General features: G+C 31.6%; 1 protein-coding gene across 1 annotated transcript; it reads left to right on the top strand.

Moving 5' to 3' along the window:
* The first annotated feature begins 8781 nt into the window (after window positions 1–8781).
* Window positions 8782–11536, top strand: LOC106314307 (probable beta-1,4-xylosyltransferase IRX14). The gene is made up of 3 exons (XM_013752206.1): window positions 8782–9658; window positions 10178–10750; window positions 10870–11536. Exons 1-3 carry the CDS (start codon window positions 8952–8954, stop codon window positions 11150–11152), a joined length of 1563 nt encoding a protein of 520 aa, XP_013607660.1. The 5' UTR covers window positions 8782–8951; the 3' UTR covers window positions 11153–11536.
* Window positions 11537–14204: the final 2668 nt, after the last annotated feature.

Here is a 14204-nt window from a genome sequence, read left to right as displayed (position 1 = left end):
CTGACAATATATATACACATTATGGATAAATTAGTATTTATTACTCTCTTGTCTTTATTGTTTGGACGGAATTAAAATAATTGTGTTAGATTAATACGCTCATGCACCTTATTTTAATAGAGCTCGTCGGCTCTTTTTATTGGATGTTTATAAAATTAGTTTCCAAAATGTTAGACATCTACTCCTTCGATTTCAAAAATATGTATTTTTAGATTTTTATACATATTAAAAAAATATAAAACTTTGATTACCAATGCATATTATTTATAGCTAACTATTTTCAATTATTAAACCCTTTCTAAAAAAACTATTTTCAATATCTTTTTTGAAACATTTTTTTTCTAGAACATAGATCTTTTTAAAACGGAGAAAGTATTATTCTAATTTTTTTTAAAAATAAATTTTTAATAGAATTAATTTTTATTCTGATTTTACTATATTTGGAGTAAGAAAATCATGATTTAATTCTCATCTTTATGAAGTTGAAAATAGAATAAAGTTAAATAATTTCTTATTCTAGATTTTATTTAGAATAAAAATAGAGGGAAGTTGAAGATACTTTTACTATACAATAAAAGGATTTGAAGTCAACTAAAATCAAACATACCTCTTTTCAAAAAAAGCTATGTCACAGAATTTACGTCTAGTTTCTTATTCCCTTTGCCTCTCTAATCGATAAACTATAATCGGCACCCATAATTGTGATATATATGTGTATAAAAATTATTGATACAAAGGTGTATTAACAGTTACAGTTTACATATGCTATATAGCTTGAAACTCTAGTTTATTTAACAACATAAAATTCAATTTATCGCTTTAAAATAAAAGAATGTCTCATCGTCGAATCAATTTTTCCAAGCATAAATCCATCATTTTTTTTATAACTGTAGTGTATCCCAAAAGTGTTTTAGCTCTAAGAACTAATCATTACGAAGTTACGAAGTTTGCAAGATTCACATTTTCTTACCATTCAAAACGATCCGGATGGCCAAAGAAAATTGAATCCAGGATGGTACTCACAGCTGTGGATCCTTTAACACTAGACCAAAACTGCTCGGTAGTAAATCTATGATATACCGCTCTCGTTTCATGATAGATGCATGTTTCACCTGCATTATTTTAGGTTAATTTTGAACATGTGTGAATATGTTCAGTTTCTTTGCTACAATTTTTTTTTTTTAACATTTCTCGTCAACAACTGTTCATTTTTTTTTCAAGAAAACAACTGCTCATTTTTCTAAAATGAAATTTACGTAACACTGGACTATGTGTTGAAATTGTCAAATCGTCAATAAATCAATTGAAAACCCCTTAACCAATAAAAGTAAACTAAAAATACAAGTTAACAGAGGATATTTATTGATTGCATGAAATAGGAATAATATTGACGTAGGGAAGTGGGTCGTTGTTGTGGAATTTGGGAAACAATAATAAATGGGTTTATAGTTTAAATTACCTTATTTATTGCTTTCCTGAATTAAAACATTAAATAGGGAAGGGACGGCAACGACACGCGTGTCTCCTTCTGTCCTGGGGACAAGTTAGTGGGATTTCTGAGGTGCTTTGTTTTTGTTTTTTACATCTTACTATTAATTATTTTCTTTTTTTTAATTTCAGTATTTATGTAAAAATATATTCTCTTTGTTCTCGAAATTAATATGTTTTAGATTTTTTATTCCACAAAGATAGATTTTCTATATGTTTAAAATGTTTTTATGTTTTAAAAAAATATTAAATATAAATATTTGAATTGATTAAATTTTATTGGTAAAAAATTATTAAAAAATGTATAATAAAATTAAAGAAAAATTAAGTTGTAAACATTTATTGAATTCTTAATAAACGTAAATACTTTAGAAAATTTTATATTCGGAAACAGAGGGAGTAGTATAAATTTTCATAGAATTTATCTTATATTGTAAATAATAAAAATAAATTTCATATAATAGTTATACACTGTATGTAATAGTCGATTTCTACCCCTCACGCATCCTTGTATTATTGTTCTTTTTTATGAATTGTGGTTGTGATTAAATAGCCAAATTTCGTGTGGTTATCGGTGATCCAACCTTAAAGCGTTAATTAGTTCAACTTAAAATGTCGCAATCTGAATTCCAATTGTGAGCATTATTTAAATTATTGCAAACAACAATTGTCATCAGTAACACTAAGCTCTACCAAAATTGTTATAAGAATAGAATATTTTAAACATCGAAATAAAAAAAAAGTTTTAGTCGGTGGTCGGTGGACATTGTATGGTGTTTGGAAATAGACGGTCCATCCACGCAATAGCGAGCGATATACTAACTTTATTGTATATAGTATAATGCCCTTCTAAATATCTTCATTTTGCGATGGATTTAAGGCCACAATTGTAAATCAGAGAGTCCATCTTTTACATTTCACCAAATATTTGAAATGGCAACTAATTATTTGGAGACAGTGAAAGTGCCTTTGGAGCCTAATGCTCGAGCCACGCCACACATCAACAATAGTTAATATTTATGCCTGAACATTATAACATCAAACCAATCAAAAATATTCTACAGTCAGTTTCATATTATTGAAAACTTGAATGCGTTGTAGATCGGCTGTTCTATTGGAACCATGTGTGTTTGTGTGTTATTTATTTGTATATTTTGTCGCCAAAGATTATTATTTTCAAATCGGAGATTCTGTAAACAGGTTGAATTTTCTCAATTTTAGTATTTACAGCGAATTTTCCTCTGCATATATTGTAATTCTTTAGTCAATAAGGGGCAAAAGCGTTTTTTTAAGTGTGTGTATGTCATAAATAGCTTTGATTCTTGTCCAGAAAATCCAATAATAAGAAAGTAATTCAGGCGGGATTTTTCCAATAAAAGACGTACCCGTAGGTCCAGATAGTACGTAAACATTATGTGACCGACACTGAGGTCATGACAAACGCAAATCGTAATGGTTTTAGTTTGGATATAAAGCAATTATGTACATCACAAGAACATACTTGTACTAGTATTATTCCATAACCGTGACCAATAGTGTTCAAAAGCATTTTATAACAATACATTTTTAGTAGAAAACTATTAGTTTAGCAGAAAGTTTCGGATATTTCATGTATATACACAACCTTTTAGGCTTTTACAATCTGATGACAGACAAAACTTCGATTGGGATCCGACAACGCTAGACAGTGCATCTTTGAGCTTATAACTTACTTACGTTCGGATACGACGTTATTCTTATATACTTCACTTCTTCGTTTACTTATATAGTTTGTCCAGGACCACCTGAAAACATATTATATTTTTTCTGATCTATTCCTTCCTTCTGCCTCAAACTTAAGTTTTTGTTTTACACAAATTGATATTATATTCTGTATTTATTGAGATTCCTATGGTATTTTAGCTTTACTTCTGTATAACTAATTTAAGACTAGTCATAACTTATAAGACATGTTTCGGCCATAAAGTAGATAAACAACATTACAACAATGTGTGTTCTCACTACAGTCGTTAAGTTTTGCACAATTTACATAATTATGTTTACATGTTTATAATCTGCCACGTATAATTGTTTATTGCCGAAAAAGAGACGATGTATTATGTCTGATGACTCTTTTGGATTCTTCTTATTTCTCCCTCGTTTCTTACGTTTTTATGAATGTACAATTCTCCTATTTTTATGGACCAATCATATCATATATACAACACACTGATTTTAACATTTTGTGTATTGATTCGTTTTGTTAATTATAAGTGCCGATTTGATTTGATGTTGTCAATAACACATAAAAAGGATAAAAATATTGTTTCACATTAATTCTTGGATTTTCCAATATATATTGATGATTTATTTTAGTAAAAATAATCTCTTTTCTTACATCAATTTTGATTAGCATTTCTATTTCAATAATCATGGTGTTTTAAATAGTATATTAGTTTTTTTATTTTTGAATAAATACTTCATTTTTAATTATTTTTAAAAATAATATTATTTGCAGTTAATTGAAACATATAGAACTGTGAATGCTCTATATTATTTATATTGTTTAAGACAAATTAAAAATAACACAATTCAAAAAATTAATGTTACACAACACTTAATCAATATGTATTATTGATAGTCAGCTAAATATTAAATTTGTTTACTTTAACATCTATGGTGTGACTTAAACCTCTTTTTCTATATATTATTGAAAACTTCTTAATATATAATATTTTGTAAAACGCTATTGCCGTTATGTCTTAAAAATTTGAAGCTCTGCAATTGTAGTAACTCTTGATAGTGCGGTGTATAATTGTAAAATCAAACTTGACAAATATAGACCAACTTTTTAAAATTTCGACCTTAACTCTTGTTGATAGTCATTGCATAGCAAATTCGTATAGGGAACTGAGGTCTTTTCAATTTAAAAGGTCATCTTGCATCTGTTGGTTTGAGGCTTACTCTAGTTTTAAAATTGTTTTTGCATGTGTTGCTTTAAGATTGTTTTTATCATTTTATTATAGTTCTTATTGCAATCTTGCACATTAAAATTTAAGACTTCGATAAGAATTCCTTCACATAGTTCATCTCCAAACTTTTCATGAAGAGAATGATGCACACAACCTTCATTGTATTTTTCTATAATAGAAAAAAAGTTCTAATGAAAATTACAAAACAAACTTTTTTTTGAGAAAAATATTTACCTTTTTAAGTATGAGAAAATTCCTTCCTATAAGTTCATTATTTTGATTAAAAAAAAACTTATTTATTATTTTTCAAATTTCTTACCTTTTAATATTTGTAACTGATTTAGTGTTAAATAACCTTCTTAATTCATTGTTTCCTTGACAATTTCTGATAACAAATTAAATAACATTCTTTTGACTAAAACCTCTTGACAATCAAAATCATAACAATCGTTGTTGATTTTCAAATTATTATCTAACTTGTATAACCGTAAAACCGTTTATATTACATTGATCAATAGTTGCTAACGTAACATAATAAATTGATGTTGACATTGACTTACCTATGAAAGCATAACTAATTTTATATCGTATATAGGAACCAACATACATAATTGTTCCAATAGATTACGCACAACAACATCATATTTTATGATAATTATGACAATCTCTAGTAAGGATAATGGTAAAACAGTTTAAAGTTTTTTTTGTGCAACCCATAATTTAAAGCTATATCAAGAAAAGAAACGCTCCTAATATTTTCCTTGTATGAAAGAGTTCCGATTTTAAGCAATATTTTTTTGTGACAAAATCCAGGATAGTTTAATCTTATATATAGATGTGAATAATTGTAATAAATTTTGGATTATGATTTCTTAAAAAGAAAAATTACTATTTAAATAGAAAATTTTATTATTTATAAGGAAATATTTGAAATATTTATTTTACAATTTTTTTTGTTTAGATAAAAAAAAGAAAACTTCAATTAAACACCCTTTAAAAAATTTCTTTTGTATAAGATTTTATAAAAGGATAATTACTATCAAGTTATTTTTTTATAATTATATTTTCTTTATGATTTTAGAAAACAAAAATTCGTATTAAATAAATTGTTTTACAGATATTTTTTGTTTAAAATTTTTGAAAAGGAAAAAAATAATTTAGAGAAAGAAAATTACTGTCAAATAAAAACTATCAAATAATCTTTTGCTGTTATCTTTGTTTAGAATTTAAAAAAAGAAAAATTAATTATGATATATTTTAACACATGTCATCATCCTAAATTTTTAATTGTCATTTGTCACCATCATGTTAATTATCAACTTTGAAATAATATTTTGCTATTATCTTTGTTTATGATTTAAAAAAAAAGAAAATTACTATTAAATAATTTCTTTGTGTTATTATCTTATTATATTTTTCTTATTAATTATGATATATTTTAAGTTTTTAACACATGTCATTATCTTAAATTTTTAATTGTCATGTGTCATCATCATGTTAACTAGTAACTTCGAAGAACCAAACACTTTATATAATAAGATATGAATATTTTTGCAGCTAAATTATACAGTATATCAGACTGCTTCTGCAAAAATAATAATATTACGCCAAAATATACTACCAATAGCTCAAATACCAAAAAAAAAATACTACGTACATAATAATTTGTGTTTACTTAATAGAATAATAATATAAATAAAGTCCATGCTCGACAACTCCTTTAACTGCTCAAAATCATCCGGATTTATCCCTTATCCTTGTTAACACTAAAATGCTAATGTCTTCATCATCCACAATATTTACAAAGATTATGAAATTTTCTATAGTTTATTATATCGACATCATATTATCATTTTCTTTTAATTTGGATGCTAGTGAATAGTCAACATTTGCTTTCATATCACAATTCTTGCTAGAATCAAGCGTATTTCTTATATAATAATGCAGTGGGGATTAGCTGTGAACTGGTTGGCTCATGAACATGCCAGTTATCCAAATTTCAAAACTTTGTAGTCTTTTGGGAGGACATACAACAGAAGCAAACCCTCGATAATGGACCACAAACATATCTAGTTTACTATACCTTATTGATCTTGCACAATTCGTCGTATTAAACCATGATAAATTCGTTATAGACGTAGACATATATAGTGGATCCATAAATTCACAACGATGTATTTTGAAATTTAAAAGGACACTTGTGGCTTTTCTCTCAATTTGGATTCATATTATGGAACCTGTATGCGTATGCTATTTAGTATATACACATGTATGATTTAGTATGTACACATGTATGCTTAAGCAATTTGCCTCGATTATCTAGATGAACATAATGATTGTAGTGATAATTTATTTTATGAAACGTGATGTTATGACCCTAAAAGCTTGCAAGTATTTCAGCCAGGCAAAATGTATTTATGTGGTTTCAAAAAATATTTAAGTGTGATAATTTTATTATATAGATATGCGTCGGTCGCAATATACGTTAATGCGTAGAAAAAGTGAAATCTTTACAATTGCATACACTGCGTCTAGTGGGTCTGTACAATGATAGTTATCATTGTTAATTAGTATGAATTTTTTTTTTTTTTTGTAACTAAATTAGTATGAATTTTTAGTTATAACTCATACTACTAGAGAGTAATACTGTAATGATGTAATCAGAATGTAGAAACAAAAAAAGTCGATTTATGTACAGTCCGTTCTTTCAGGATATGTAATTGTAATAATTGTGCTTTGAAGGTCAAAGGACACATGTGAAAATTAATAAGACTCGTGAGGTGCTGAGGGAGGTGTAGCTGCATTTGTCAAGATCGTAGGTAAAGTACATTTATATTGTCCAAAATCTGTTTATTCGGCGTTTCACTACTTGACTTATTACATGCGACAACGTAACTGCATTATTGAAATTGAATTATTGACTTGTTTATACACCTGCATTGTATTTCTATGAATATAAAACTCAATACCATCTCTAACTTGACTTTTAAAACAAGTTTATCTTTATGTCCCTTCTGAAACATATGATAAAATAAGATTATCTTTCTTCTAATTAGGATACTGCAAGATCATATTTGATCCCCTGATAAAATCAGTTAAAAAAAAAATATTTGATCCCCTGATTTTTTACATTTTTGAAAACGTTCGAGTTAGCTTTGGTCTGGTTCTGTAAACTCAACGCTCTATAGTCAAATATCATGTTTAAATGATAATATAGCTGAAAATAAGCTGTGGATTGTTTCATAAACTTCATAACAAATCAGGTTTATTTCTAGAAAATATCAATACTTATATCGAGTTGATAGTAGTTTCATATCAATATTATTTAGTGATTATAGGTTATTTTATTAACTAACTCTACAATCTTGGACAAATTTTGTATAGATGTTGGGCCAATAACAGCAAATGGAAAGAGTTAATAGGCCTATCATGGATCAACAGAAAAGTATTCATATTTATATGAGTTGAAAGTATTTGCATATCCACATTATCTAATGATTATAGGCAATTACTTATTAGCTACAATCTGGATAAATCTATTATACATGTTGGCCCAATATGAACAACCTGGGAATGTTAGTAGGCCCACCATGGGTGATATTTTCTCCACTGTAATCATGACCTACGACAACAAATCTACCCCAGTCAAATTAAAGGGTGTGTTTTAGACTTTTAGGCACACATTTAGACCTATTATGAGACTGGAGTTATATATCTTAAAATATATATATATACATAGCAGTAGCATGGCACTTAGCTTAATACTCTATAATACATAGCAGTAGCATGTCACTATTTTGAAGAAAAAAATATGTAAATTTACTACTTAGCCTAAAGACTCGAGGAGCATTGGTAGCGCAGAGTTGTCATGCTTATGCTTTGTGTGCAAGTGAAAACAAACAGATGTCAATCTGTAAACTCCCCTACCAAACCGGTTTAGACATGCCTTAAACCAAAATCCTCCGAACCGTGTGCAAATAAACTGACTCGTGTTTTCCCCCACCAAACACGGTTCGTATGTCATTATCGTGGGCCTCTCTTTCCCAACGGCCCAGTAAACAACCCGCAATCAATCGTTTAATCAAATTTTACCAAATCCGTGTATATTATTCCCCTCAGTAATCACTTCTTAAATGGTCATTAACTACAGCCATTATATATTCGCGAAAAAACAAAACACATTAAAAGCAGCATTTAATAAATGTTTTTTAAAAAAAAAACCAGAAAATCATAAACAGACCCTAATTTTACTCAATTAGGGAGAGTAATAAAAGTTACAACAACCCAGTAACAAACCGACACGTGTGCACCGTTGTCGTTTTCCTCAGAGTTTCTTTGCATCGAAGCATAATCAGAGATGGTGGGAGAGAGAGAGCAAGCAAGAAAGCGATAACCGAACTGATTTTAAAAATCTTGAGCTTAAAGTAATCCTAATCAGATCTTTTCATAAGGAGGAAGAAGAAGAAGCTGAAGAAAGAAAGAAAGAAAGAAAGAAGTAAGTCAACGACGACGATGAAGCTCTCCGCTCTGCATCAGAGCTACTTAAACCGCCGCAGATCTCCGTTAGATTCCTCCGCCGACGCCTCAAGCAAGTCGTTCCTCGCCGTCTTCTGGCTCGTCCTCCACTGCCTCTGCTGCTTGATAAGCCTACTCCTCGGCTTCAGATTCTCCAGATTAGTCTTCTTCTTCCTCGTCTCCACTCCCTCCTCAACGAACCTCTACTCTCCTCCCTTCCGCCCCGACTTACCGCCGCCGCGAACCGATCTTAATCCACACAACGCCACGGCGGTCGAGGCGAAGACCTCCTCCTCGTCGTCGCGCGTCGTCGTCGGGAGGCACGGGATCCTGATCCGCCCCTGGCCGCACCCCGATCCCGTGGAGGTGATGAAGGCGCACCGGATCATCGAGAGGGTGCAGAGGGAGCAGAAGGCGGTGTTCGGCAGCGGCGGGAAGAGCAGCAGGGCGGTGATCGCCGTGACGCCGACTTACGCGAGGACTTTCCAGGCGCTGCATTTGAACGGCGTGATGCATTCGCTGATGCTCGCGCCGTACGATGTCGTTTGGATCGTGGTGGAAGCTGGGGGTGCGAGTAACGAGACGGCTTCGATTATTGCTAAGTCGGGGGTGAGGACGATCCACGTGGGGTTTGATCAGAGGATGCCTAATACTTGGGAGGATCGTGGCAAAGTCGAGGTTTTGATGAGACTTCGAGCTTTGAGGTGAGAGTCTTAATGCTTTTGTTTGATTTGTATATTATTCAGATTTACTACGGAACTTCCAACTTAAAACTAATTAGGATAAATTGTGCACAAAAAAACTAATTAGGATAAATTGATCACTTTTTTAGGTTGAAAATTTCGGAACTTTAAGACATTTATATTCAGTCGGGAGAGTTTAGTATGACATTTGCACCCGATCCAGTGGGTTTATGTTAATTAGGTGATAAATGATGATTCTTATCGGCCATAAATCTTGAAATCTTAAAATATTTATAGTCGGTGGAGAAAGTTTTAGTATGACGGTCGAGGGTTATGTTAATTAGGGGTTTAGGATTACTCTGATACCATATTCGATTTAGGTTTATTATAATTTTCCAACTTAAAACCAATTAGTGATAATTGGACTGACCTTAACTTTTTTATATATTAGTTAAAGTTCCTTTGAATTTAAGTGGGATATTTTATCGTAATAATTTGTTAGAGGTGAAAGTGATGATCTTTTTTTTTTTATGTGAACAGAGTTGTGAAGGAAGAGAAGCTTGATGGGGTTGTGATGTTTGCTGATGATAGTAACATGCATAGTATGGAGTTTTTCGATGAGATTCAGAACGTGAAGTGGTTCGGTGCTGTTTCCGTTGGAATCTTGGCGCATTCGGGGAATGCGGAAGAGATGGTTATGTCGATGGATAAGAGAAGAGAGATGGAGAAAGAAGAGAGCTCTTCGTTATCTTCGTTACCAGTACAAGGTCCTGCGTGTAACGCGACCGATAAGCTGATCGGTTGGCATGTTTTCAATACGTTGCCATACGCGGGGAAGAGTGCGGTTTATATAGACGATGTAGCTGCGGTTTTGCCGCAGAAGCTGGAGTGGTGTGGGTTTGTATTGAACTCGAGGATTCTTTGGGATGAGGCTGAGAGTAAGCCGGAGTGGGTTAAGGAGTTTGGGTTGTTGAACGAGAACGAAGGCGTGGAGAGTCCTTTGTCTCTGTTGAATGATCCTTCGATGGTTGAGCCTCTTGGAAGCTGTGGAAGACAGGTTCTGCTTTGGTGGCTTCGTGTTGAAGCACGCGCTGATAGCAAGTTCCCTCCCGGGTATATGCCTTTTTTTGCTGAAGTTATTACTAATTAATAGCTGGACTTAATGATCAGTGTTCAAACTAGGAGTTAGTTAGTGATGTTTGGTTCTGTTTCTCTTGTTGCAATGAGTGCAGATGGGTGATTGATCCTCCGTTAGAGATCACAGTGGCGGCTAAACGAACGCCATGGCCAGATGTTCCTCCTGAGCCACCTACTAAAAAGAAAGATCAAATGTCATTATCCCAAGGCAACAATGTGGTTGTGATACCAAAGCAGCAGCAGCAGCAGCAACAACAACGTTCTAGCAAAGTCCGGAAACCGAAACGGAGAAGCAAGAGAAATAAACACGAAGCTAAACCAACTGATACGACAACACAAGTTTCTTCTTCCACTAAACATCATCAAGAAAGAAACTGAGGAAGAAGAAAGATCCTTTCTACTCTTTTATTATTATCATTCATTTGTTTGCCAAAGTTTTTCTTAGAGAAATGTCAAGAGATCATCTTATTCCCCTCCAGATACCGCAATTATTAAGATCAACAGAGAGGAAGCAAGAACAAAGGCTTAGATTATGATGATGGAGCTCCCACAGGCCACAACAATGGTACACGGGTTTTTAGGGGAATGAATGATGATCATTCGTTTATTTTCAATATATTTTCTTTTTGGGTCTATAAAAACTTATCTGTATTTGTAACAAAGGATTGTTTGTTTCAGTGCTCTATAGATGACAACAAAAGGCTTAGAAACAAAAACTTTGGGTTGTATAGTTTTCCTTTCGTTAGTATATTTCTCAATCCATTTCTGTTTTTCTCCCCCAAATGAATCCATGCTATGGACCCAAAAGTTCAAACCTCAATTTACTCCTACGAGTTCGTTTCATAAAAATTAATTACACTTTTTATTATTCTTCATAAGGAAATAATACATATGTATTTATATATTTTTTTAAGAAAATTATTGCAGTTGAAGACATTGGAAAAGATACCTTCGTGAAAAAGAAGAAAGTAAATACAAAACAGAATCATTCTTTTGTGAAAGTTGAGACAAAGACTGAAAACAGATTCATAACTGAAATAATGGAGGATTGGGCGGTTTTGTCAGAACATCACATGTCTTTTTAAACCACTTTTCCCCCACTCTATTAGATTTTTTTCTTAGTACACTGCGGTCATAGCCTATAGGTATGTACTTTGACCATTATAAATAGGATTGAGTTAGGGTTTCTTCTAATTATGGGATTTTATTACGTTTTCAACATCTATTTTCTTCAGATTAGGTTTATTTAGATGTTTTTTTGCTTCACTTCTTTAACTATTTAGTTTTAGAGAGGAAACACAAGATGTTAAACCCATTAGTGAACCAAAATTTAAGCAGGTGACTAGAGTAAACCAAACATATCTAAATAGTATGGAATTTTGGCTTTACTACTTAATATGGGTAATAAAACCGGATAGAAGTGAAATTAACCAAAAATATCCTATTTGTATTTATATTTTAAATTAAATCAAATTTATATTACGCGATTTTTAACATTCTTTGGAACAGTATTAGTTCAGTTGCTTAAACGAAAACTAAGCAGTCGGTGGAACTCCCATGCTTCGTAGCTTAGCTGCCCATACAAAACGATATCAAAACCAAACAGAATTATAAAACAGAAACGGTCACCTTTAGTTGTACCATGTCAGAAACACGAGCGAGGCACTTGTGTTTCTTAAACCTTATCAAAAGCCACCACTCCGGATTGAAACTTGGTTAAAGACACCTCTTTGCCTCCCATTTCCTCCAATCACCTTTTTTCTTGTTGTTAAAATGTCTTCATAAAGTATGTTCGTATGAGAAAGGATCAAATGCAACGGTCAGGATGGGGCACCGCCTCGTGACAAGAGGATCTGCCGTGAAACTGGAACATCATGTCCACCCATTCATTCTAGATTCTTCTATATGAATCTTCAACTTTAATATATCTATTAAATATAACATACAGAGCTTTGTACATATATTTATTATTTATATCATCAACTATAAAAAAAAAGACCACGCATAATAGAAACTATACTCAGACTACAGTTTTGAATCATAATGTAAATAGTTATTTAATATTCCTCACACAATATTATTTTTTCGTTTTGATAAAATAGATTATTTTCCACTCACCAGAAAGACAGAACCATATTTTCTAGTGGTCAATATTTAGAATGTAAATATATTGTGTTTACTAAAATTAGCTATCATTCTATATATGTATCTTTAAACAAAAAATTTAGATAGGTTTTCCCATACGTACGTACCTTATGAAACTTTTTCTAGGTAGTTGCAACTCTTCTATTCATTGTTTTCTAGCTTCCTTCGTCCCATATATAGATTATTGGAAATTGATGTAACGTAGATTCAGAAATTCACATCACAGACATCCATACCTATTTATACGGCTCTCAAACCATAATTGTCACAATGCATGTCTGGATTTAACTTTACAACTTACTAAATACTCCAATTAGATTCGACGTAAAGAAATTAATCACACGAAAAAGATGCAGCTATTTCGTTAAAAGTTGATCCTCAAGTGACATCATGCTGCTTCGAAATGCTGAAAAGATTTAATGATCATGTTCCCATGTGTTCGGAATTGAAAAGCTTACTATTTGCGACTCTGATGATATGTGGTCGGTAGCCAAAAAAAACTGACGCGGTTCAAAGCGAATTGTTTGTTTTGCTATATACTATTGACGTTATAAAGTCAAAAATAAACCGCTTACAAGATGGTTCTGACAGCTTCAAAAATAAACGCTCTGTGTATATATATTATCGTCTACTATATGCAGGCTATATGGTAGCTATTTACGTCAAATATGAGTAGATCACCGTTGATCAAACATAAACGTAAATCTCTCGTGAGTCGATAGATGTGGATGTAAACAACAAACCACGGAAAATAAATAACTGCAAAAAATATAAAAAGAATGGTGTTATTATTTAACCCAAAAATTGTATTATCATACTTAGACGAAAGAAAATTACGTACATCTACGAGATAATTCCATGAGAAAAGAATAGCAAACTCTTTGAATTACAGACGAATGGTTTGAACCCCGTAGATCTTTGAGTTTGAATTGTATTTAAGAGCATGATACTACGATGTTGTATTCTAATAGTTTTCTTTCTTAGATCAGTGAATCGTAGTTTTTTCCTCTTTACTATCCGATTGTCCGAATAAAATAATAATTATCTCCAAAATTAATAAATTTAAATTTCTAAAATCAAACATAAATATCTAGTAATTAAAAGTGAAGATATTATATATTTATTAATTAATCATCCATATTTCGGCACAAAAAAATCCATTTGAAACGTCCACTATCTTGCATGCCCATTATTACTTTTTATTATAATACCAACTTGAAATACTAAAATACCTAAACTTTGGTTATAAATAGTTTCACATTCTTGTCCCACAAAAAATCAAGCC

The sequence above is a fragment of the Brassica oleracea genome, chromosome C1 (assembly GCF_000695525.1).
Source record: "Brassica oleracea var. oleracea cultivar TO1000 chromosome C1, BOL, whole genome shotgun sequence".
NCBI lineage: Eukaryota > Viridiplantae > Streptophyta > Magnoliopsida > Brassicales > Brassicaceae > Brassica > Brassica oleracea.
The sequence above is the reverse complement of the archived record's forward strand: the minus strand, read 5'-3'. Positions and strand labels throughout refer to the sequence as shown.

Coding starts and splice junctions, on each gene's coding strand:
- LOC106314307 (XM_013752206.1), top strand. CDS start 8,952: ATGAAGCTCTCCGCTCTGCATCAGAGCTACTTAAACCGCCGCAGATCT. Junction 9,659..10,177: donor ATGAGACTTCGAGCTTTGAG/GTGAGAGTCTTA, acceptor TTATGTGAACAG/AGTTGTGAAGGAAGAGAAGC. Junction 10,751..10,869: donor GATAGCAAGTTCCCTCCCGG/GTATATGCCTTT, acceptor CAATGAGTGCAG/ATGGGTGATTGATCCTCCGT.